The 27554-nt window shown below is 41.8% G+C and overlaps 1 protein-coding gene across 1 annotated transcript in view; it reads left to right on the forward strand.

Annotated features, from left to right (window-relative positions):
* The first annotated feature begins 8866 nt into the window (after positions 1-8866).
* The window catches only part of Fam184b (family with sequence similarity 184 member B), a 101014-nt gene continuing 82326 nt past the window's right edge, over positions 8867-27554 (forward strand). The window contains exon 1 of the mRNA XM_036201602.1: positions 8867-9225. Within this exon, the coding sequence (XP_036057495.1) occupies positions 9079-9225 (147 nt within the window). The 5' untranslated portion in view covers positions 8867-9078. The remainder of the gene's footprint in view (positions 9226-27554) is intronic.

The following is a 27554-nucleotide window of genomic DNA, read 5'->3' on the forward strand; positions in this document are numbered from 1 at the left end:
TCCACCTACCTCTGCCTCCCAAGTGCTGGGATGCCAGCTAGCATTCTGAATCTTAATGTAAAAAGTTGCACGAATTTCAGAAAGTAGAGCATGAAGGCAGGGATGTTATGAAAAAGAAAACTATTTCAAAATGAAATGCTCCATCTGTTTAGTGGCTTCCCAATATGATAACAGAAAGAATACTGTCTTAGGGTTTCTGTTGTTGTGATAAAACATCCTTAATGAAAAGCAAGTTGGGGAGGAAAGGGTTTATTTCATCTGAGGACTCTCATGTCACACTCTATCACTAGGGAAGTTCAGGAAGGAATTCAAGGCAGGAACTGAAGCAGAAGCCATAGAAGAACCCCATGGCTTGCTCAACCTACTTCTATAATCCAGGACCACCTTCCAGGGGTGGTACCACCCACAATAGGCTGGTCCCTCCTACACCAATCACTAATCAAGAAAACACCTGATGGAGTTGCCTGTGGGCCAGTCTTCTGGATGCATTATTTCTTCTGGATGCATCTTCTTCCCAGATGACTAGTTTGTGTCAAGTTGAGATAAAACTAAGCAGGATAGATGTGAAATGGAAAATTCCTAAAACTGGCACATAAGTCTCTTAAAGGTCTTATAAATTGCCTAGTACAACAGATGTTATTAATTTTTAGTGTATTGTTTGTCTTCAATATTTTTGGATTGCTGTGACAAAATAACATGACCAAGGCAACATTAATAACCAAAGCATTTAATTTTGGACTCATGGTTCCAGAGGGTTAGAGTCCATGGACATCACTGTAGTGAACATGGCAGCAGGCAGGCAGGAATGGCACTGCAGCACTATCAGAGAGCTTACATATGATCCACAAGCAGGAGTAGGGCAAGGAGAAAAGGGAGAGGGAGGGAGAGGAGGAGAGAGTGAGAGCACTTTCTAGCTAATTGGAAATGGTGTGGGTTTTTACACCTGCTCCAATACAGTCACACCCACTAATCCTTCCTAAACAATTCCACCAACTGGGGATCAAGTATCCAAATATATGAGAGTATGAAGACCATTCTCATTCAAACCACCACATTATTATATTCAGGCTGACAGACTTAAAGAAGCTACTAAATGATCTCAAAGGGGGAAGAAAAAAACAAGTTACACAAAAATGGCCTTTATGGACTTGAGAACAACACTGAATTCTGATAAGGCAATGAAGGTGAAGTCATTTGCTTAGGAGGAAACATTATTCCCAACCTAGAATTCTGTGCCCAGACAAAATGTCGTCAGGCAAAAAGCCGAAGTAAATGTATCATTAAGCTTGCATGGTCTTGAGTTTTTTAACTCTCATCTATTCTTCTTTAGGAGAGTAGTCTAAGCCATTGGGGGGATCATTGAACTTTTAGTGCACAGAAAAGAGCAATGAAGGAGAGTTTCAAGATAACTGTTGTGTCAAGTAAGTAGAATGGGAGTCCAAGGAGAGGTCTCTAGGAAAACTTAAAGTGAGTGCATAGAGCAAATAAAAAGAATAAGATAGGTGTTGGAACATGAAGGAAAGAGATAAGCACATGGGCAACTAAGTGACAAATTTAAAAATATTCTAAATATGTGTTTGAGACGAGTGTCCCTGCCATAAGAATAAATCTAAATGTCTATTTTTTCCAAAAGTATGATCTTTGTTTAATCGTTAGATTCTGGAAGTTTGTCATTAAAAATACAGTAAGATATTTGTTGTCGGTTTCTAGATTGGTCTTCCAGGCATCATGTTCCACAATTGCATTCAATGCTCACTTTCAATGAGATGTACACTGTAGAAGCTGTTTTCAAAAACCAAAGTTTGCAGGAGGTTGCTTTACAAAAGGAACGTTGCACCTTGCTCAAGCAAATCTTCTCTTTAACTTTCAGGAATAATGTGTAGTTGATAGCAGGAACTTCAGTAAGTTCTCATTTAAGTTTAGTTTCCATAATCAAAAGAATTAGGAATTAGCTCCCCTTTTTTGGGGGGGGGGGGAGACAGTTATAACTATGTAGCTCTGGCTGACCTAGAATTCACTATGTAGACCAGACTAGGCTGTCCTTAAAATCAGAAATCTTCTTGCTTTTGTCTCCCAAGTGTTGGATATAAAGTCATGTAACAGCATCTCTGACCCAGTAATTACATACTTTTAGAAAAACATATTTTGAAAATATATATACTTTGCACCTTCCATACTATTTTTTCTATTAAATATATAGTTAAACCTAGTGACTGGTCTACAGTACATTCCTGTGTATTTCAGATTTTTTTCTATAAATATACTTCAGGTTTTTTTCTATTCCTTTTTATATAATCTCAGAATAAATTTATTGTAAGTGACAAATGCACTATTTGTGGGAGCCCGTTTTCAGGTTCCTTGTGGCTTTACCCAGCAGGTCTACATAGAGGATGATTAGGGCCATGGGACTGAGTTCAGGTGTCTGACATGGTCTGCACTTGGCTGTGCTGGGGGAAAAGGTCTTTTGCTCCAACCCCTTAGGCATCTCTATAAATACCCTGGGGCAGAGACAGTGGAGGCATTGGAAAAGGTTCCAGGCCGTCTCAAGGCTATCCTTTATTTTCTATCTGTTTATCCCCACAATATAAATCCTTCTATCTAATATTTCCTGCTGCTCACACTCAAGAAAACTCTGGGGAGTTGGGGATTTAGCTCAGTGGTAGAGTGCTTGCTTAGCAAGCACAAGGCCCTGGGTTCGATCCTCAGCTCCAAAAAAAAAGAAAACTCTGGGGAGCTGTGGGGTTGGTGGGTAAATGCCCCACAACTATTAGGATATCATTGTGTAGACTATGGCAGTCCAATCTGTCCTTCATCTTTTTTTTAATAAGAAGTAACCTAATATATATATATATTTTGCACCAATCATAAGTATACTTCTTAGTGCTTCTTCACAAATCTATAATGCCAAGATCATATCAAGATATATACACTCAGATTATAGCACAAAAATTTCTGATCTGCCAGTCTATACCTTGCCAGAAATAGCTAGTTTTATAAAGGTTGGTTCATTTTGTTTTTCCTCAAATTTCATGTGAATTGAGTCATACACTATGTATATATTATACTCAGCTTCTTTCTTCAACATACTGGTTCATTATTCTGTAATTTATCATATGAATTACCACAGTTCATTTTATCTTTCATCCACTGTGGAATTCTTAACAAGTCTGGGTTATTACAAATAGAGTTGTCATAAAAATTCTGTGCTTTTGTGGATATGTACACTCATTCCTCTGTTATGTGAACCTTGGAGACAAAGTAACTTATCGTAAGTGATGTGTGCTTAGTTGTAGTAAAACTGCCATACACTTTCCAAAGTGATTATGTCATTTCACTCCTTCTACCAGTAACACATGGAAGTTCATTTGGGTGTGTATATTTGCAAACACTTTACATTTGATAAATATTTAAGTACATAGTGGTGTTGTGCCAAACACCATTCTACTCACTGAGGCTTTAGCGATACATGAAAGAGTTAAAAATTCTTGCCTCCATAAAGTTTACATTTTACGATAAAAGTTTTTCAGTTCATATCCAGCATGTTACCTTTGTTTAAAAATGAACACTTGCATATCAACAATAAGGCTAAATTATTTGCCACAGTTGTATGTCTATCAAAAATATGTACTTCCCCTTTTAGAGTAGAATTATGAGAAATGGCCACCCAATAGGAATTCTATTTCTCAGACCTCATAACAGGTAGGGAGGCCTGTGATAATTTAGTCTCAGTGGGATATCAGTAGATATACAGAACAAATTATCTTAATATTTTTACATTTATATATTTGTGTGTTGCTGTGGATACCACTCTGTATAAATAAAATGCTGATTGGCCAGTAGCCAGGCAGGAAGTATAGGCGGGACAAGTAGAGAAGAGAATGCTGGGAAGTGGAAGGCAGGGAGATACTGCCAGCCAATGCCATCACAAGGAAGATGTAAGGTAATGATAAGCCACGAGCCACGTGGCAAAGTATAGACTAATAGAAATGGGTTAATTTAAGATATAAGAAGTAGATAACAAGAAGCCTGCCACGGCCATACAGTTTGTAAACAATATAAGTCTCTGTGTGTTTACTTGGTTGGTTCTGAGCGTCTATGGGCCTGGCGGGTGAGAGAGGTTTGTCCTGACTGTGGGCCAGGCAGGAAAACTCTAACTACCGTGTGTGTGCACATGTCGCATGTTTCCACTTGGATTCCAGGGATCAAACTCAGGTCATCAGTCTTGGAGGCAAGCACCTTCACTGACTGAGCTGTCTTGACAGCCCCAGAGCTTTATCCATGACTAGATTTTTATCTTCATTTGTTCCTTTATTGCGGTTTCTGGTTAAGTGCAGATAGATGGTCACAAGTCTTGAGGGATGTGAAGCCACAAGACAGAAGGGGACAGCCCCTCATTCATTAAGATAGGAAAGCAGGTCCCAAGGACTAGAGACTAGACTTTACTATGAGCAAAAATACACTACCATGTTAAACTACTAAACTATAGGGTGTAGTTTAGCTATTAGAACTACCTTGATTTAATGCACTCACCTTGCTAACATGGCAAGTGTTGTTTAGCACCTTAAATATTGATTGAGTGACTAACAGAATGAATACTCTTTTATCAAGAGTGGTATTTTCAATAGCAGCATCTGAATAGCTAATAAGCATATAAAATGCGTAACATTTCTAATCGTGTAAATGAAAGCCACAGTAAGTAGTATGCCACCACTAGAATGTGCAAAATAAGAGGCAAAACATAAAGTATTTGAAAATCTATATACCAACATGCACTTCCATGTATTACTGATGGAAGAGTGAAATAATACAGTCACTAAATTCGCTGTTTCTCTAACACAGAACCATTGCTTTGCTCTTTTACAATTGTAGGAGTGTCAGAACAAGAGAAGGAGGCAGCTACTGTTTAGCCTGCCAAAGGCCAAACCAGTGCCTCGGGGTAGTGTTAGGTCCGCCAACCCAGACCCAGACTTCATTGCAACCCTAGATATTGTAGAGCGTGCTAAAATCTGAAGTCAGGGGGTTGGACAGATGGCTTGTGGGTTAAGAGCACTGTTTGCTCTCGGATCTAGGTCCGACTTCCAGCACCTACATGGTAGTGCACAACTGTCCGAAACTCCAGTCTCACGGGATCCAACACACACGGTATACAGATATACAGGTAAGCAGAACACCACTTCACATAAAATAAAAATAGAAGGTTTAAAAACTTAAAAAAAATCCTAAGTGAAGAGGTTATGTAGCTAGTAGGAATAACTCTTGCTGCCCTCATATTCATGATTCCTATAGTCCCTAGTGAAATTCTAATCAAATAAGGCTGGTGAATGGGAGGTGATACAGTATGGGAGAACTATGGGCTTCCTCATTCAGTGTGATGTTTAAGTACACAGTGGTTCAGAATCTTGCTTTCAATGTCCAGGTGTGGTTGTCCGTAGGAGAGAGCTGAAGACTAACAACAGAGCTTTGAGGGAGACTTCATTTTTTTCATGTTTAATATTGTACCTTATGAACACATTACCTATTACAAAAAAATGTGTTTAAATGCAGTAGTTTGTGAATAACTCCTAAGAATCGATTAGTCAAGGAAAACATAACTACTAAGTTTGAACAAATTGCTACAAAGTCTCTCATACAAACTGGTGAATCTGGTTACATAGTTGATCATTTAACTTAGGAAGTATTTGTACTGAAATCCTTCCCTCAAGTTTATGAAGTTTTATAGGTGTTTAAGTTATAATAGTTATTAAAATCAGTGTTGAAACTGAACCGAAAACTAAACTTCTGAATCACAAACTTCAAAATGAAAAAAACAATTCTAAAATATTTGTTTCTATTGTTTCATTTAAAATATCAGAGTAGTAATCATAATACACTAGTAAAATGTAATATCCCAAAAGTTTCATCAAAGGACTACTGCTGGGGAGCTCAAATATCTCTGCCTGGCATAGTCGTGCCAGGGCTACCTAGGATTCAGGAGTTGTAACTTGAGCCACGCTTGAAGGCCGACGGAGCTGGAATCGGAGAAGGGGTGAGGGAAACATTACAAAGCAAGAAGACAGGGGCAACTGCCAGGGCTTGCTTGTGTCATTAAAGCAATATTCAAATTCGTGTCTTCAGTGCTCCACAGCCCCATAACAGAAGTCCTAGGGAATCAAAGTTTCTGAGGTGGGGAGGCACAGTACTCACTTAATCAAGTTCCTAATGACTGGAGGATTTGCTGAGACTTGAGAGTTTCTAGCTCCGTGTAAATGCTCTTGGTGACGTGTGAGTGAGTGTGTGTGTGTGTGTGTGTGTGTGTGTGTGTATTATAGTGACACCATAAAATGATTAAAATAATGCAGTGGTAAGATCTAGAAAGAGAAATAAGAAATAACAATTTGAGGGCTGGAGAATGACTTTGAGGTTATTGGCACTGGCTGTTGCAGAGGCCCCTGGTTCAATTCCCAGCACTCACACAGCAACTCCCAACCATCTGTAACTCCCTCCTTGCCTCTGCAGGCACCAGGAATGCATATGGTTCACAGACATACATACAGGCAAAACACCCATGCATACTAAATTTTGGATTTATTTTAAAAGATATAGCTGTATTTCAACATTCAACTGTCTATCAACTGCATTACCAATACTTAATTATATTTAAATATTTGCTTTCAGTGAGGAAAATTTGTTACAAATGTAACTAGAAAGTTTCAGGTCCATTCCTCCTTTGAGTATTGGAGAGTTCCATTTATTTGAACTCTAGTAAAAGACCAGAAGTAAAACTATAGTAATGCCAGATTCATTATCTCCATGTACTCTAAAGTCAATCAATGGACTTTGCAAACTGATTGTTTCCTGAACTGAGTAAGAGTTTGTGCCTACCTCTCTTCTTTTTTCACTAGGCTCCACATCTATTGCTTCTAGCACAATTTTAAGGTAGGAAGCTGGAAACAATATTACCAAGTACTTATAGGCAGCTATTTCCAAAACAAATTGTGGTGCTCCTAATAATCATATTAATATTTTATGTAACCCCATTGTATTTTTGCCTCAACACATTTTATTCCAAAATGCCATATTCTATGTGGTGTTACATGAATATGCTTAATGAAATCTCAGTACAAATGTTGTCATTTTGTGACAAGGTGTTTTGTTTTTACATCTCCCTTGGGAGAGAAGATTGAGGAACTATGCTTCTGACTCAGAGTGCTTGGATTTCAGGAGTTTGCCACCATACCCAGCCTCAACACATATTTTAAAATTAGCTCAATTTCTCAATGTTAATGCAAAGTAGAAATGAAAGGGATGAAATTACAATTAAATAATATGTATGATTAACTTTATTACAATGTAGTACTCAAGTGCTTGCACATGTTAGGAGACTCACCAGGAATGTGACTATTGTGGTGCGTGTGTGTTCACACCCAAATACCATGAGTCACAGGGCCACTGAAGCAATAATCCAAAATGGCGAATAATTTTTGGTTCAGTGTTCTGGTTCCATGACGGCTAATTTTCTTCTCATTAGCACAGTGGTTGAATTCCTGTAAAAGTTGGTGTATTATTAAGATCCTACAGATGGCATTCTATACAACTGGGAATTAAATAGGGAGCTTGTTTTTAATAATGGACTCCTGGCCCTGATGGCCCGAGATTTTGTCCCAAGGAGTTCTAGGATAAGGCTTAAGACTCTCTTGGTGGCCATTGCGGGTCCTGTGAATGCCTGGGAAAGTGGGGATGACTCCGCAGTAGTAGTACCAGTGTCTCCATTTCACACCCAACTGTTAATTTACCTCACCTATAAAAACGAGTATTATCACCTCCGGTACGGAAGCTCAGACAGTTTGTAAAAGAAAATATATTAGCCATGAAAACTCATAATGATGGCGCTATTCACACTTCAGAAAAATCTGACCTGGGTTCTATCGTATTTTCCAAAGTTTACTGTTTAAAAGCAAAGAAAGCAAGAAGGACTTTGGTTCTTTAGCTCACTACCCACCTCCTTCCCAAACTAAAGGCAGCAACTTCAAAATGCGACCAGATTCAGCCTCAGGTCTGTACGAGATAATGGCACAGTTTGATGGGCCGCTTCCCTTTAACTGGCTAGGCGTGGCTGTTCAGCCCCACCTGATGCTCCTTGTGCCTTCCTTCCCTTCTGCCTACCCGCTACCACCCTCTCTACACCTCCCGCAGGACTTTTTCTGTGCTGCTAATCCTTTCCCTACTGTGGGTTATGTGGGTCCCCCACCCCACCCCGCCCCCGTTTCGGTTACTATTGGCCTTGGACTTGCCATTGCTGGAGATCTCTAGCATTTGGCACTGAGCAGGCTCCTGTCCAAGCTTGGGAAGGGGGTTAGGGGCGCTCCCAGTTAGTCCAGCTCTGTGGTTCTGAGGCTCCAGCACTGTCCCATCTTGAGCTCTGGATCCCAACCTCCTTGAATCAGAGTGGTTAGCCCTCCCATCCTACCTCCTGCCCCTCAGCATCCCGCCTCCTACCTACTCACCCTCCAAGCATCAGGGCTGCAGGTAACGGACCCGCTGTCTCACCTGTCCCATCTACTGCCAATTCACAGGATTTGGGGGTATTTTTATTCGGACTCACAGGTCTGCTAGGGACTAAGGCCAGCATTTTTTCCTCTTAGCTTAGGCTATCCACCACGGGCTGGATCGCTCCTAGCGGAGTTGGGAGCCCCCCCCCCCCCCCCGTGCCACCCAGTTGCCCAGGAAAACTACCGTCCAGGGCAACCTCCTTCCCTCCAGAACACCCCTCAGAAGCTGTCCTCTTGCAAGTGTAACCCGCACCCTCTCGGATACATCCGCAGATTGTGAACCCCACGTGCAGGGCGCCAGCGCCACGCTGCAGGGTGCGGGTGCCCGTGAGCCAGCTAGCCAGCGAACGAGCACGAGCAGAGGAAGGTGGGTGCGCGAGTGGGCCCGGGAGGGAGACACCTCCGGAAAGGGGAGCCACGCTGCTGTGCTGGCAAGACCGCAGTGCCACCTCTCTGGAGAAAGTCCTCACGCCCGCGCTCGCACGCACGTGCACAAGGCCAGCAGGGAGAGCACCAGCCAGAGCTATTCAGTGCAGGGCGCCTTAAAGCCATGGCATCTGCCCTCAACAGCAAAATCCAGCCTCCAGGAACCTGCGCCAGCTCTAAAGCCGACGCCCGCGCTGGCTCGGGCTGGAGAATGGACTGTGATCCCGAGATGCACGTGAAAATGTGCAAGAAAATCGCTCAGCTCACCAAGGTAAGGCGGGGCGCTGCGGGAGGACCAGCTGTGCGCCAGGGGCACTCGGAGTAGGGGTGGGAGTGCGGACGCACCCCAGGGGAGACCCGCACTGAAGCTCGACAAACTTTGTCTCAGAGACCAAGGGAAGCTGTCCTATATCTGAGTGAAGTGACCTTCTGTATACAGCATTTGGAAGCAGCAGACAGGATCCTTGCCAAGGAAACTCCCGCAGCCTGCTTGCTGAGCAGGTGGGCTGTGCTTTCCCAAGGTTAGAGTGTGTGTGTGTGAGTGTGTGTGTGTGTGTGTGTGTGTGTGTGTGTGTGTGTGTTTATACTCCCTTACCAGTCCTCTATGCCCTACAGCTGGGGAGATCATGTGAGCCCTATTTAAGCACAATTCATTTATTCCTTCATTCAACAACTATTTCGATCATTGCTTGAGTGCTAGCAGCCTTGTGTGGCAGTGTACTAACCCTGGAAGACAGCCCAGAGGACTTACTATAAAACTGACTGCTGGCAAGTGTGCAAGCATAAATGGGAAAAATGTGGGATTCGATAGATAACTGTGGGAATGGAAAAGACCTTGGGAGGTCAGCCAACCCATCTCCCTACTTTATCTCAGGGTCCTGTTTGAATATATCGAGGCTGTGTGAGATGTCACCAACACAGGTTGTTAATCCCTTGCAATTTCCCATTTAGGAACAACTCGAAGATTCCCTCCACATGTCTGTAAACAGAAAACACCCTCCCTGTCTTTCCTAAAGAGTTTGAGTGCATTAAATTAGCTGTTTACTTGGGATTTTCCTTTTGGCCTCAGACCCCTGCCACAATGTGCCTACCAATAGAAGAGCAGCTCCAGGGGTTGTCCAGAGTAGAACGAAGGGCATGTCCTGCCCTCTTTCCTAAACGTCTTCCTCTCACGTCCCTCCCACACCTGCTCTTTTGAAGATGGGTAGGCATCCTTACTGCACTGCTTTGCCAGAAAAAAATACAACACAGACTTGAAACAGAACACCACTAGCTGTGGTCTCCTTTCCTGCCATTAACCTCTTCATATTCTTTGCACATGAGCTCATCTCCAAACAGTCTCTTCTTGGAAGCCTTGACTTGTAACATTATGTGTAACCCATACTTACCTAATGGCACCAACAATAAAAACTTAAGTTTATTATATAAAATTTATTTCAGTACCTGGAAAGGCAATTATAGTATACGGCACCTTCCCTGTCTTCAAAATGCTAAAATGTTTTTGAAGGGAAGCAAGATTTCAAATAGTAAGAGAAATTTGAAACGCATAACAATTGCTACATGTGATAGTTCAAATTATGAGTTCTATGAAAGTAGAAACAGAGTATGACATTGTGTGCAGAAACAAGAAAAATTTTATGAAAGAAATTGTCCTTGAATTGTGATACTGATGATTTACTATCACACTAGGAGTGCCTGCTGTATTTAAAACATTGAATCTTTTAAACACTTTTATTATTTTTATTTACCTGTACATGTCTGTCTGTTTATACACTCCATTGGGTGGGTGCCCATGGAAGTCAGAAGCTGTGGGCTTCCAAGGAGCTAGAGTTACGGGTATGTGGCTGCTGGGAATCAAACCCAGATACCCTGGAAAAGCAGCAAGTACTGTTAACCATTGAGCCATCTTTCCTGTCCCATATGCTGAATATTGGTGCCATGAAACCTAGGCACCTCCTGTCCTGGCTAATAGAGTCATTTGGGGTAAGGGACTCTTAATTGAGAAAATGCCTCCATAAGATTTCCCTGTGGGCAAGTCTGCAGTGCAGTTTTTAATTACAGTTGGAGGGCCCAGCTGACTGTGGGTGGTGCCATCCCTGGACAGGTGGTCGTGGGTACTACAAGAAAGCAGTCTGGGCAAGCCAGTAAACATTCCTCCATGGCCTCTGCTTTAGTTTCTGCCTCCAAGTTCTTTCCCTGACTTCCCTGGATGATGGACTCCAAACCATAAGATGAAATAAACGTTTTCTTCTTCAAGTTGTTTATGTGATAGTGTTTTACCACAGCCATAGAATCCCTAGGACACAGCCCTTTCCTCTGTAGTACATCAAACACACAGATCATTTCAGTGTGATTGGGTAATGGTTCTATTCAGTAATATTTATGGAATACCTATTATTTGCTAAGTCATGAAGACCCAGCAGAATAGAAGGCAGACACAATCCCACATTTGTACATTTAATATTTCCATGAGTTTTTCTTTGATAGATGAATTTGATCCAAGGGATTACTGTTATTCTTCCATCATAATTTGTGGTTTTCCTTTACCATTTTTTCTCTTTGCTTCCTTGGCCTCTAACTTCATGTTCGGTAAGATTAGTGAAATGATTTATGTTCTGTTACTGGTTTGAGTGCTCAGGGCTTTATTCAACTCAGTCTCAGAATTGTCTCAGTCCAGAATTGTCTTTAATATTTCAACATAGTTACTTAACTATGGTGTTGCTATTAAAATTATCTAAGTGAATTTTCCAACAACAACAAAACACTTTCTTCATCTGTTAGTAAAATTCAACATGCTTTTTAGTCAGTGATCCATAAACAAAGTCTACTTGGAGACCAAGTGCATTTCTCTTCTCTTTCTTTCTTCTTTCTTTTTTTTTCCCCCCGAGACAGAGTTTCTCCGTGTAGTTTTGGTGCCTGTCCTGGATCTCGCTCTGTAGACCAGGCTGGTCTTGAACTCACAGAGATCCGTCTGGCTCTGCCTCCTGAGTGCTGGGATTAAAGGCGTGCGCCACACCTCCGCCCGGCACGAGTCCATTTCTTATGTTCATTGCAAGTTAGTTGCTATTCACACCCCCATCACTAAGCATCCTTTCATTCTTTTCTGCTCTTTCCCAAAAGATGTACTTATATAATTATTTCTGTGCGCATGTGTCTGAGTAATTATATACACTCGTTTTGTGTGGACATGCTGGTGGTCAGAAGAAAAGTCAAGTATCCGCCTTTGTCACTCCCTGCCTATTCCGATGAGGCAAGGGCTCTTCCTGAACCAAGAGGCTCTAGTTTTCATATGTAGGCTAGCCTCCAGCAAAGCTCAGTTCTCCTTTGTCTCTACCCATTTCAGAGCTGGTGTTACAGCTTGTTGTAAGTGTGCTAGAATTTGAACTCTGCTTTCCATGGTTGTTCTTAGCCACTGAGCCTTCTCTCCAGCCCAAATCTCCAGGTTTGTCTCTCGGGGCATTTCATGTAGATGAAATCATACAATCTTTAGTCCTTTATTCCTGGCTTTTCCTTTCAGGACCATCATGTTCTAGCTCATTCTCTATTCATACTTTTTTTATTGTTCATGCATGTATCTCTTGTATAGCTACCTGGTTTTTTATTTATCCTTTTGTCAATTGATAATTTTGGAGTCCACTTTTGTGGCTATCATAAACAGTATTGCTATGAACATTTTATATTCATACACAAGTCATTATGTGCCTTTAGATACAAACTTAAAAATAAAATTGTTCATGTCTACACTAAATTTCTGTTTAGCTTTCTAAGAAACTAGGAGGTTTCCCAAAGTCATTATACAATTCTACATTCTCCAGTTCACTTTTTCAGCAAAATTTCTGACTCCATACCCTTATTCCAAATTCTGAAATGATACTCAAATACAATTCCAGGCTTTGTTTTGTACTTACCTTGCACTCTTTATGCTTATCTTTAATTTTTTAAAAATTAAAAATACGCAGGGCAGCAGTGGCACATGCCTTTAATCCCAGCACTAGGGAGGCAGAGCCAGGAGGATCTCTGAGAGTTCGAGGCCAGCCTGGTGTACAGAATTAGATCAAGGAAGGCACCAAAACTACAGAGAAACCCTGTCTACAAAAACCAAAATAATAATAATAATAATAATAATAATAATAATAATAATAATAATAAAAAGGAGAAGGAGGAGGAGGAGATGGAGAAGGAGAAGGAGAAGAAGAAGAAGAAGAAGAAGAAGAAGAAGAAGAAGAAGAAGAAGAAGAAGAAAATTAAAAATGCATAAAACTTCTGTATGTATTTGTGAGTCCCACTGTGATGACTCAAGTATGCAATATGTATGGTCACCCTAGGATAGCTGGTGTCTCCATCACCCTGTTTCTTTGTGGTGAGATGATTCAAATTCTTTTCTAGCTGTTTTGAAAGACACAATTATTTGTTGTCCACCATGGTTTACCTGTGGTTCTCTGGAACATTAGAATAGAAGGCATTCCATCTATCCCAACCGGCCCTCTATACTCAATACCAGCCCTCTCCTTCCTCTTACCTTCCTTAGCCTTTGGTGACCATTATTCCACTTTGCACCTTCATGAAATTGATCATTTCAGCTGCTACATGTAAGTAAGAAGATGCACTGTTTGTCTTTCTGTGCCGAACTTCCTCCAGCTTCAATACTGCATTCCAGCTCCATTCCTGATGCAGCAAATGACAGGATTTTATCCTGTTTTATGAGTGGATAGGATGCTGGTGTGTACAGATAACACATTTTCATCCACCAGTGGACATCTGGGTGTACTTCATGCCTTGGCTTTTGTGAATACATAGTCATCCCTCTTTTTTCCTCCTCTTTCCTTTCCTTAAATGGCTTTGTCTTTAAAAGTGGGATCACATTTATCTTTTAAGTTCCCCTTCCTCTAAAAAAAGCCTTTGAAAATCTTTTTATTTTAAATGTGTTTATTATATGATAATTCATTTTCCTTATCCATCTGTTTCTCTAGCAGTTGATATAGTAACTGGCACAAAATAGAACCTTACTAAGTTTGATAAATTCTGTTAAAATTTCCTCCACATATGGGGCTGGAGAGATGGCTCAGCAGTTAAGAGCACAATCTCCTCTTCAGGGGACCCTGGGTTGATTTCTAGACCCACATGTTAGCCCACAGCCATCTGTAACTCCAGTCCCAAGGGATCTTACACCCTCTAGCCTCTGAGAGTACTCCTCACACATGGTACACATAGCTTACATGCAGGCAAACCAGCCACATGCATTAAAAGTTCTTCCCATGTATTTAGTTAAGATTTCTTTCATTGTACTGATTCCTAAGAAAATATAGTAATATATCTCCTAAAATAGTAAAATCCATAATTTTATGTATAGTAGCATTATGCTACTATAATCAAATGATCCAAAATCCAAAATGCACATGAAAACTACCTGGAAAGCTTCTAAAAATATAGCCATTTGTTGGGTATTATAGCATATATCTATAACCCCAGCTGTTTGAGACACTGAGGGGAGACAAAAGCATTGCAAGTTCAAAGCTTGCCCCAGCTATGTAATGAGTTGCCTAGGCAACTTAGTTAGCCTTGTTTCAAATTGGAATTTTAAAAAGCTTGGGGTGTAAGTCGAAGGCATTGTGCTTGCCTAGCATACACAAGGCTCTATAACAGTCCCTAGTTACACACACACACACACACACACACACACACACACACACACACATGTGCACACGCGCTGCTAGTTATAAACTTTACAAATGGTTACCCTAAACTGGATTCTACCCTGGTGATTTGTCATGAGGCTTCCTAACATAAGAGGTGTTACAATCCAGTGTCAGCCAGGTCTTGGCCCTGGCCGCTGTTTGACTTCCCATCCTGAACCTGGTGCACTGTAGAGGTTGAACACAAAACAGTAAACTGAGGAGTGAACTGTTACCCCAGTGAACTGGAGGAAAGCAAGCCCTTCTCTGGCCTTGGCCGGGAAGTACCATGAGGCAATAGGAGTGATGCCTTTTGCCAAAGGCATCCTCTGTCACAGGCTGCCATTTGAGTCCTGTGTCTTCTTGGGCTAAAGGAGTTGCAAGTTTTATTACACCCTCCAACTTGACTCCATCTACTTCTCTGAAAATATCCCTGTGCTTGTAGAAGCTTGCTTGGGGACAAGCTTGTTTAAGCAGTTGTACTTTGAAAACTACAGATCTGTTTTAACAAGCCCACTCCGTTGGAATCTTATAATTTAATGATATAACCCGTGATGTAAACATGCCCATTCCTCACTATCCTTTGCATCATACCATGAAACAGTATGCAGTGCTCCTAAGCTGAGTGTGCTTGAACCCTACTAAGATGTTTCAACTTTGCCATTCTAGACCTCTCTCTCCTTCCCCATCTCCACTCTACAGCCTTCTTTCAGTCTTTTCTCCACACAGCAGCAAGCAGAGTGATCTCAAACCCTCCTAAAAATCCAAAATGATGTGGCCACTTAAAAAAAATGGCCTCAACAGTTCCCTAAATAGTTAAACAGAAATGTTATATGATCTAACAATTACATTCCTCAGTACCCAAGAGAAATGAAAACACCTGTCTCCATAAAAAATTTTATGTGAATGTTCATAGAAATATTACTTATATTGCTAAAATGTAGAAACAAACTAAATGTCTGTCACCAAGGAGCAGGTGAAGGAAATACATACAAAATATATACACAAAAATTGGCAGGTATAAATGCTAAGGAATTCAGTTCAGATATGCTATGGAGAGTAGCTAGGGTTTCTTTTTCTTTCTTTTTTCTTTTTTTTTTTTCAGTCTCACTGTGTATCCCTGGCTGGCCTATAACCCATTGTGTAGACCTGGCTGGTATCAAACCCACAGAGATCCACCTGCCTCTGCCTCCTGAGTGCTGGGATTAAAGGCATGCAGCACCTTTTTCAGCCTCAGGGTTTCATTTGAGGGTAAAGCATGTTCTGAAGTTAAACAGTGATATCTCTGTAACTCACTATACTGAATGTCATTTCACTATATAAGGAAAAGTTGCCTGGTATAAAAATTGTATCTTCATAAAACTATTAAAAATAGAAACAAAAAACTGGACTTATGTCTGTCCTTTTTAATGTAGCTCTGAATCAATTTCTTAAGACTTTATCCCATAAAACAATCAGTCTGCTTCTATTCTTCATTTCTACCTCCACACGGTAGTCCAGATCTTCACCTCTGGCCCTCAACTCCTGCTGCGGCATTCCCTTTGATCCCTTTTGCCCCTCAGATTGTGGCAAGAACAGTCTTCTAATATAAACCAAAGCATATAACTAAAAAAAATCTAAAACCCAATAATGGTTTGTTTTGAAGTGAAATCCCAGGTTCACTTAGAATGAAATCTGTTCATCTATAATAAGTTATTTACCATCATCACTGGAGGTGGCTTTCTCTCCCCTAAATGTTATCTCCTGTATCACAACAGCCTTCCTCCAGGTCTCCAACTATGCCATCACACCTACTGTGTATTTGAGTGTGAAATGTTGCCCAGAGGCTAGCTCATGTGTCTGAACACTTGCTCTCCAAATTGAGGTGCTGTTTGGGTAGGTTATGGGTCCTTTAGGAAGTAGAGCCTTGTTGGAAGAAGTGGGTCACTGGGGGCAGGTCTTCAGGTTTTATACCTAGACCCCACTTTCAGTTTATTCTCTGCTTCCTGAGTGTGAATGAAATGTGACCAGACAGCTCCCTGCTCCTCCTCCATGCCTTCCCTACCTGCTGCCATGTTTCAGCAGCATGATTGTCTGAGTCCCCCTGGAGATGTAATCCAAGGTAGATCTTTTCTCCCTTAAGTTGCTTTGGTCAGGGTGTTTTATCACAGCAACTTCAAACTAAGACACATACCATGACACATCCATATTATTTTGGTGTCTTTCATAGGAAGGCTGAGATTACACAGCCTTGTATTACTTGACTGGGCCCTAAATTCCATAACATGTGTCCTTGAAGAGAAAGACAGGATGGTTTAAGGCAGAATGGGAGAAGGCGCAGAGGAAGGAGAGGACATAGGAAGACTGAGGCAGGATTGTGGTGAGGCACCACATATCAAAGAATGCCTGGAGCCACCAGAAAGTGGAGGAGGCAAGGAATAAATTGTTCCTGTGAGGCTCAGAAGGGAGAAAATCTTGCACCCATGTGGACTTTTGACTCCTGGTTCCTAGAATTCAGAGTGAATTGAGTTGTTATTTTAAACTAGCAAGTGTGAGGTGATTTGATATGGCAACCACAGAGAACAGACAGTCTTTTACATCCCTCTACCATCACCAATGACTTCTTTCTTCCCACAACACTACTGAAGTTCTCTGGGAATGATCACAATCAGCCATGGTTGGAGAACTCACATTTTAAGTATGTGCTTAAGCAACATTTCAGACTACAGATGGATCGTTCTTTCAGATGATCCAGGTTTTTGTTGTTGTTTTAATGGATGTTTGTTTGCTGTGGTTTGATTTTGACCTTCTTCCTCTTTAAATTACCAATATCTTCTAACACACTGCTGGGAACTCACTCATCAGTGTGAGCTGATGGCTTTGAATTGCAAGATGCTAGGGTTCAGGGAAGTACCAGTAAGATTCAGATTAAAGAATGGACATGTAAGCAGAATTCCAATCTAAATGGGATGCTAAGTCACTCCTGGGTGCCAGCTCACTGTGAACAGCAAGAGATGCACAGAACGCAGAGATCATCAACCACAGGTAGTGTGTGTGCTTTGGTGAGCTGTTCTCCTTTAGAGGTGCGATTTAGAAGTGTCCATGGAGTAATAAGCGATGATAAGTATGATGCTCTGTAAAGAGGGAACTCTCTGGTTAACAACAGGCTTTTATTTTACTGTGTAAACACGCAGATTTGGGCCCAAAGCTGCGCAGCCCCTGGAAGTTAAAAGATCTAACTCAAACCGTTCTTCCCATCTTCCTCCACTTGTTCTCTTCAGGCTTTTACGTGGGCATTGACCAAACCAGCTCCAGGAACGTTAGCTTCTTAGTTTATGTGTCCCTCGGTCTAGTTTTACATCTTACAGATGAAGTTGTGTAGCTGGAGAGCTTCTCTCCAGGTGCCACCAAGCCCCCTCGGTCCCACAACCCACGTATAAAATAATCACTCAGATGCTTATATTACTTATAAACTGTATGCCTGTGGCAGGCTTCTTGTTATCTACTTCTTCTATCTTAAATTAACCCATTTCTATTAGTCTATACTTTGCCACGTGGCCCGTGGCTTACCTATACCTTACATTTTCCTTGTCATGGCAGTGGCTGGCAGTGTCTCTTTGCCCCAGCCTTCTACCTCCCAGAATTCTCTTCTCTCTTGTCCTGCTTATACTTCCTGTCTGGCCACTGGCCAAACAGCATTTTATTTATACAGAGCGATATCCACAGCAGAGTTGTGATAGATTTATGGGAGAAACATTTGTAGATAATGGCACATAGACAGGCGCTAGGGTGAGGAGATGACGGTATGGTGCATCCAAATTTTGAAGCCTAAGCTTATCTAGATCAGAGTTTGGTTAAAGCCAAGGGAGTGAAAAAGAACCTGTTTCTGGTTTTGTTCATTTTCCTGCCAGGGTAGTCTGTCCTTGAAAAGCATGCCCCTCAAGCATCTGCTGTTCCTTGCACTTGCAAGCTCATTAATGGCATGTTCCCAGAGACCCAGAAATAGCAAATTCCATTAAAAGGCTTATCATTAAATACAATGCAGCTCTTTATGTAGGAGAAGGAGGATGGCCTCTGAATAAGAGTCCATTAGGGCTCTGGGCTGGAAAAATTAGGTCAGCTTTCTTTTAAGGGAGAAATTAATACAGCAGGCAAGAGCTAGCAATACTGCCAACATTCATCTTGGAAAGCTTTTCTTCTTCATACAGCCAAAGTGCATTCATCCGGACTTGCTATTCCTGGCCCCAGCCACTGGGAGTAAGGCCCATTTGTCCTTATCAAGTTATCTGATAACAACCTAAGTAAATATGAGAGGGGAAATTAGAACCAAGGTTCGTGTGTGTGTGTGTGTGTGTGTGTGTGTGTGTGTGTGTGTGTGTGTACGTGCATGCGCTCTTAAATGTAATCTAAACCAGGCCATAGAAAAGCAAAATTAGCCAATAACCTACCTCTCTCTTCTTTGGAGGGTCCTAATGTCAATCTCATTGCCAAATCCAGAGACACTGTCACTAGGAAAGACCGATGAGGGGAGATTATTTTCAATGTCGAGCATCAGGGGTTAGAAGGACTACCCAGTGTCCTGTTTCCTCATTGCCACTTAGACAAGCTGAAACAGAGAACGAGGAGACCTTGGCAGCCAACAATCAGGAGGACAACATATCACATAGAATGAGAGATGGGGAGTGGATTTAGACGTGCCATCAATAGAGAATCTCAAAAGTGTAGAAAACACGTGAATGAGTCAGGCCCATGTCTGTAGGGGGAGAGCTGTCCAGCAATGTAGACCAGAATAGTGGGGCTTCTGTAAGATGGAATGGACAAAAATCAAAGAATTGACAGAAGTAGACAGGCTCCAAATTTGGAATGGAGACAGGACAATCCGACTCCACTCTTAGCAAACATACAGATGATTAAGGAGCCTGTAGAACATTTAAACAGGTGAGCACCTTGCATATGGCACAGTTAGGCTAGTTTCAATGATCAAGCATTTACTTCCTCTTACTCCCTCACTGACCCAGAGGTCCTTCCTCATCCCATTGATAATAGGCTTCTTCCTGAGACTTAGTTTGTTCTCTGGAACGTTAGAGAGTATGAACGTAGCCAGAGACCTTAAATGAGTTTCTGAAGCTTAACCACTGCCAGGAGAAAAGCACGCTGCATGTGGCCACTGTGCTACCACCTGGCCCTAAGGCAACCAACCTGCATCCAGCCTCAGTTCATAGCAAGAGTCCAGACAGCCTGAATCATGGAGCTGAGAGCAACCACTGGCCGACCACTGCTAACCTCTGTGAGCATAAATGCTTCTAGGTGTCTAAATTATTGAATTTGGGGAGATGCCTGTTGCAAGACACTTATGGATTGTCACTGACTGGTGTATTAAGTCTAGAACTCAGAAAAGATGTCTAGGCTAGAAATCTAGTTTTTAAAATTATCACCTCACAAGAGATACTGTGTTTATTTGTCTGTTTATTCCTTTACTCAGCAGATCTTTAGTACAGGTTTATTCTGTGAATTTCTTAGTGTAGAAGACACTAAGGTCCTGATAGAAATAGGTCTTGTGGTAACTTTCCCAGGAAAAATATTCAGAGAGACAAAAGAATGCTATAAAAAACTGAACTTTTGCCAGGCAATGGTAGTGCATGCCTTTAATCCCAATACTCGGGAGGCAGAGGCAGGCAGATCTCTGTGAGTTCAAGGCCAGCCTGGACTACAGAGTGAGTTCCAGGAAAGGCGCAAAGTTACACAGAGAAACCCTGTCTCAAAAAACCAAAAAGAAAAAGAAAAGAAAAGATGAAGAAAGAAAAAAAGCCTGAACTTTGTGGATTGCTTGCCCACAATAAAGCCCCAAGAGAAGGGACCTAAGACTCAGACAGAGTGAAGGTGGTACTTTAGAAACCAAGGAATCAAGGAAGGAGAGCTTTCATAAATGCTGACTGGTTGTAGGTAGGACAAAGACATGAAATGGGTTGAAGCCTGAAAAAAGAAAATCAGAGTTGCTAATCAGTGGCTTTACTATCAATAAAATGGTGAGCTAGAATTGGAAGAGCCTGGTGCAAAGCTAGCTATTGGCATCTTTATCCATCTGTACAGCAAGTATTTCTTTCACATTTTTCTGAAAGCTGAAAGCCCAAGACACAGGTGTGGCAGGATGGTTTCTGGTGAGGGCTCTACTCCTTGCTTCCTGTTTCTTCACGTGGTCTTTCCTGTGTACTCACATGGAGAGAAAGAAGCTCTAGGTATTTTCCTCTACCTATAAAAGGACACAACTCCCACCCTTGTGACTTAATTCAACCTCAATTACCTCCCTATGTGAAACCTTCCAACAAGGACCACGTGGATCCTTCAACAGGTAAAAGACACTTGCTGTTTGCCACCGAGTCTGATGACCTACATTTCATAGGGGAAAGGGGAGATCCACATAGTGGAAGGAGAGAGAGAACTGAAACACACACACACACACACACACACACACACACACACTCACACAGAGTTGTTCCCTACAACCTTGTTCCCAAATGACCTCCAAATACTGGAGGTCAAGGCTGCCATAATGAATGTGGGCTATGAGGAGGACACAGTTCAGCCCATCACAGCATGAAAAGACTTGGCTCTAGCTCCTGCTTTACCACTAGATAGATGGGTTTCTGGACTTATTCAGGGCTCTTCGCCTTTATCTGTTTATTATGCATGGCGCTCAGCTTTCTCACCTGCCCCAGAGTTGCTGCAAAAGGAAGTGAAATGAAACTCCTTAAATCTCCAAGCTGTCAGCTTCTTGTTTCCTCATTGCTGCAGTTTAGGGGGTCCTCCCTTTGAAAGAGGGTCTCCTGCCCGCTGTTTGCTCTTGTTTTTCCTGGAAGGAAAGTATCTGTACCCTTTGACTTGAGGCTTCCTGGGAGGAGCCCTAAGTGCTCTTACTTTCTCAAGTTTCTGAAAGCCCATGCTGATAGCAAAATACACCCCCATCCTGAGCTCCCTTGCTGCTGACATGTGGCTCTGCAGGGAGGCTAAGCATCACTCCACACTTACTGTAGACAATCTAAGCCCGAGTACTTTTGACATTTTGAGCCAACTAATTCTTTGGAGTAGGTGCTATCTTGTATATGGTAGGAAGTTCAGCAGAATTGGCCTTGACACTAATACCCACAGCCCTTTCCCAGGTGTGACAACCCAAATTGTCTAGAGACATTGCCAGCTTTCCCCCTGGGTGGTAAGAACAGCCTATACAAGTCAACTAATGAGAACAAATGACTTTGGGTGAGGTCCTTGTCTATTCAGGGCTGAAATACTCTTGCATTGACTTTGAATAACCCCCAGTTATCTACAGCAGGGCCTAATACAAGTTCCAGAGACCTCCGGAGGAAGGGCGTTTCTTTCAAGAAGATCACATAGATCTTAGAAAATATGCGGCAGCATGGTGGCTCCCGCTTATCAACCAGAGCTTCTGAGAAGGACCTAAGGACTAGAGTCCCATTTTCCCAGAAGCCCTTCAGGATCCCATGTGCTCTAGCAATTAAAAGAACATTTTGTGCCTAACCAGCAACAGCAAACAATGTTACAAGCATAGCCTGTGTCCAGAAGCTATGTCTTCTTGTTGGTTTATTTGGAAAAGCAGAGAGTAGTGACATCCAGGGTACCTTGGATGCCACAAGGCCTGGATTTGGGTTGAGTTCTGGAACTTTCACTTCCCTAGAACTTCAGTTCTTCACCTGCAAAACTGATTAAGACAGTACTGGATTGCTCTTCACATCCTCCTTAGGTGTTTCTAGGCTTAGAATATAATCTGTATATGAATTCTTAATGAAGTAAGCATTTCATAAAACACTGAGATGTTTAGGGAACCCAAAGAGATACAAGAGAAGGATCCCATCTGTGTAGTCACATCAGCATTTGCCATGATCTATGTGGAGGCTCTGAAAAGTACCCACCAGATTTCTTAGACTCCTCACCTGACAAGCGTTGGAACTGTAACCACTTTGGCTGATGTACTAGTAACTAAATGGTTACTGGCTATACTGCAGACAGAAGCTGAAGACTTCAAAATGATCTTTAAGAAGCCTGATACAAAGAATCACCGCTTGTTGAGCTCTGACAGTTTACAGAGTCACACCCCACCAATACCGCAGGAAGGCCCGCCATCCCAGGTTTCTATAGCTGTGGTCCCTGGTAAAGTGAAATCCAGAAAGTGACTGCCAGGGGACGCTGATGGCAGAAGCAGGACAGTACATGGGGAAAACAATCTAGTCACCAAACTGAAACAATGCCTAGGAGCACTAGAAGGGACTGGGAGGAACAGAAAGTCATCTGCTTGAAAACTTCAACATTTAATGAAGTTTCAAGTCACACTTCCTTCGAGTCTCCAGGAATTTGATACTTAAGCTGAAGTCAGGCTCACGATGCCTCAGAAAAGAAAAAAAAGAATTTTAAATGGATGATCTTTATTCCTGGGTGAAGTTCTGGAATGACCCAAAGCAGCTAGTTTATATTTTCTCCACCCTTTTCAACTATCTTACATTTTCACTTGTATCAGGCTATAGGTAGACTTTTGCCCCCTTTTCCTACACACAGACACTGAAATCAAGTAAATCACCATGCTATGTGCCGGTGCTACTTGACTGTAGGTGCCATGCAATGGACAAATCTGTTTGCCATCCCTGAGCAGTGCACAGCTGTGTTCAGGCCTCATGCCACTGGCCCCCAATGAATAGGGGCTTATTTATTACCCCTTTAATTTCACTGTGGAACACCTTCACTTAGGCAGTAAACATGGCAAGGCAGCTTTCTATAGATGCTTCCATAGGGTTCTAGAGATCAAACCATGTTGTCTTGGAAAAAATTGTACCTGTCACATTTCAAAAATAAATAACTGGGGCTGGAGAACGCCAACTATCTAAATTATATTGCTAATATCAGACAGTTCCCTGGCTTTTGCTATGGGGAGGATATGAGTTTCTGATCATTTCACCAATATGTGATCAGTGATGTTTGTGTGGATACAAACATTTACCATGAAACATTGCTGCTTCTAAACTAGACATCATTTTTAAAGTGGCGTGTGTGTGTGTGTGTATACATATACACTATATATGTATAGTGGCCTGTATACATATACATATTTGTATATACATCAACACACACATATAATATAATATAATATAATATAATATAATATAATATAATATAATATAATATAATACGTGCATGCATGGGTGTGTGTGTGTGTGTGTGTGTGTTGGTAATTGCAAAACAAAGCAAGCTTTAATTCTTATGTTCTTAGGACTGGAAGTAACAGAAATAATTTGCTGGTTTCCCTGGTCCCTAAGCTGGAGACTAGTGGGCTGAGAGGCTGCCCTGAGGTCGCACAGCTGGTTTAAGAGCACGGGGCTTTACTTAGAGTTCAATATTACTTCTGTTTTCACACATTGACTTTGGGACTCCCATGAGACACTCAGGTCCAAATGTCAAGGAAGAAAAGGAATATTTGTAAAGATTGTTTAAGTGAGAGGTTGAAGTTGGGAAGAAACACTATTGATACACACACACACACACACACACACACACACACACACTTTTCTTTTCTTTTCTTTTTTCTTTTTTTTTTTTGAGATAGGGTTTCTTTGTGTAGTTTTGGAGCCTGTCCTGGATCTCTCTCTCTCTGTAGATCAGGCTGGCCTCGAACTCATACAGATCCACCTGGCTCTGCCTCCCGAGTGCTGGGATTAAAGGTGTGCACTACTGCAGCCCGGAGTTTGTGGCAGACTGGGAAGTTGAAGGTGATATTTTTCAGAAGTACTTGCAGATGAATTTCCGTTCTGGTCATAAAGTCTTTTGTTTCCAGATAAGGCAGTTGTTGTTCCCAGCACATTTTGCTATGGGATTTAAGGTTTGATAGCATAACATCAGAGAGAGCTAAGGAGTGTATTCTGCAAGCACCATTGCTCATCTCCAATGCATGTAAATTATCAGTGCATGTAAATGTTGCTTTTTCTGGGTTAAATATCTACTCCCTAAACCCTATTATTTTGTAGGACTCTTAATATCATTTCATCTATAAATGTTCCATATGTGTGTGTGTGTATACATGTCTACACATATATCATAAGCATTTACAGCACATCTTCTACAGCACCATTACCATATTAAAAAAACTAACAGTAAATCCTAATATGTAGTCAATGCTCATAATTGAACCCATGTTTTCTTCTTCTTCTTCTTCTTCTTCTTCTTCTTCTTCTTCTTCTTCTTCTTCTTCTTCATATTTTGTTTGTTTGTTTGTTTTTTGAGACAGGGTTTCTCCATGTAGTTTTGGTGCCTGTCCTGGATCTCATTCTTTAGACCAGGCTGGCCTCGAACTCATAGAGATCGCCTGGCTCTGCCTCCCAAGTGCTGGGATTAAAGGCATGCACCACCGCTGCCCAGCCCATGTTTTCTTGTAAACTTACATTATTTTGTAGTTTTAACCTGTACACTAAGAGTTTTCTTTTTTCAAATTGAGATTTATTATATATCAGTTGGTTTCTATCTTTTAGTGTATAGTTCCATACATGTATACTCACACACCCTTTTCTTTTTCTTATTTAAAAAGGTGGACCCAGGTATGGCATTTCTTTAACTCCAGCATTCGGGAGGCTGAGGTCTCTCTGAATTCAAGGCCAGCCTGGTCTCCACACTGAATTCCAGGCCAGCCAAGGCAACTTAGTAAGACCCTTTCTCAAACCACCACCCCAAAATTTAAAAAAAGAAAAAACAAAAGACAATAAAAACAGCCAAGGGCTTGGGTATTGGTCACACTGTGTTTCAATTGCTTTTGCCATTTTAATTTTAACAAGTGCAGCTCTGTTGGATTCAGTGCAGGTCAAACCTTTCTTTGCATAAGATACTGGATTTATAAGTGTCATCATATCTCATTTGGGATTCTTCTACCACTCTAATTTACATGTCTGGCTTACAGTGGGGTATGTCTGTCCTTTTTAAAAAAATACAGCAAGGTATTGTAATGCATACCTGTAATCCCAGTATTTTGGGAGCCAGAGATGGGAGGATCAGCATAAGTTTAAAGCAGCTTGATCTACTTAGCAAGTTCTAGGACAACCAGGGTTACACAATGAAACCTTGTGTCAGAGAGAAAGGAAGGAAGAAAGGGAGTGGGGGGGAATGGAAAGGAAAAGAAAACAAAGGAAGGGGGAGGGGAGAAAGGAAAAGAAGGGAAGGAAGGACAGTCAAATGAACAAACATGCACAGGTTTTGTGTAGCAAGCGTGTGATGCCCGAGTCCCCTCCTACAATCCAGTTTTGGCACATAATGCTTAGTCTACCGAAACCTTCAGATACTCCTGCCCGTGTTAGAAAATGACTCTCTGGGAGCAAAGTGAAAACCAAGAGTTGTTGCTACAGATTAACCATTGCTCTTCCATCAATCTGCCCTGGCACTTACCAACCCACCACACAGCTATTCTTTTCCTTACTCTTTCCCCATCCAAGCTTCTGCCCAGCCACTCCTTTACCTATCTTCTCTCCCACACATCCACTTTTCTTTCCTATCTGTTATTCACCCATCAATCCATGCCAACCATGGGCTTGACGTCTTCCCTGAATTCCTGCTTCCTGCCTGTTCCCATTGCACTAGCCCCACTAGCTTCTACCTGTTCTAAGTTGCCCACCCTACTAATACTAAAAGTATCCGACTGCAGTTCTGCCAGGGATCACAGAGCAAATAACTGTACCAAGAGCTCCCGTTTCTGTCCGCAGTGTTTTTGGGATTAATCTTGCTATACTTCCACCTGTCTGGATGTACTTGCTTGCTTGCTTGTTTAGGACCAGAATACACTCTCTGGTTTTCTCTCTTTGACTGAGCACTTCGTTAACAAGCTGAAACAGCCTGGAGACAGATCTCTGATCAAAGATGACTCCTGTGACCATAGTCTTGCCTATTGCTCTTTCTTCAGTATTTCACCACTTCTAAGCAGGGTATTACACAGGGGTGCCTAGAAAGCCACTTAAGGTGACACATGTTTGAGAAGAAGGGTTTCTTTTGGTCAGTAAAGGAAGTCTTCCTCAGATACCTTTGTTTGCTTGGCTCCTCTGGGGCCAGACAGAATTCTGGCTACAAACAATTTAGTTGATAACACTAGAATGACTGTTGGGCCAGCAAGACCAGGCAACATTACACATAACTCAGTCCCTGAGTTCGTATTAGCAAGATTAGGGCTTTGCTGGAAAAGAGGAGATGCAAGGATCAAGTACAGACTATCATATCCAAGCTACCAAATGAGACTTTGACATTGGATGCATCCTGGACTACTAGAGCTGTGCGTTTTTCCATTAGAACAATGGCTCTCAGTCGGGGACCGTTTTCTCCAGGGTAGTTTTGGTAGTGTACAGAGATATTTTTTGGTTGTCACAACTGAGGAAGTTACTGGAATCTGGTGATGTTTCCAACTTCCTACAATGCACAGAACAACCAACTACAACAACAAAAATCCTTCTCTAATGCCAGCAGTGCTGAGGTCAAAACCTTTATCCTTCACCCCAGCATTCAGAAGGCAGAGGCAGGAGGACACCACATTCCAAGGCTGTCTGGGTTACAGAAAGAGACCCTGTTTCAAGAATAGAAAAGAAGGAAGAAAGGGGAGAGAAGGGAAAATAGGTGGGGAGAAGGAAGAGCCAGTGAAAGAAAGAAAGAAAGAAAGAAAGAAAGAAGAGAAAGAAAGAAAGAAAGAAAGAAAGAAGAAAGAGAGAGAGAGAGAGAAAGAGAGAGAGAGAGAGGAAGGAAGGACAGAAGGGAGAAAGAGAGGGGGAAGGAGGGGGAGGAAGAAAGAAAAGAAAGAAAGAGAAAGAAAGGAAAGGAAGGATGAAGACAGAAAATATAGTATGGTTAATTGAAAAAACTTCTTACAAGTGTTTGCAAAAGCATTAGCTTATTTTCTGCACATGTGTGCCTTTGATTTTTACTG

The sequence above is a fragment of the Onychomys torridus genome, chromosome 10 (genome assembly GCF_903995425.1).
Source record: "Onychomys torridus chromosome 10, mOncTor1.1, whole genome shotgun sequence".
NCBI classification, from domain to species: Eukaryota; Metazoa; Chordata; class Mammalia; order Rodentia; family Cricetidae; genus Onychomys; species Onychomys torridus.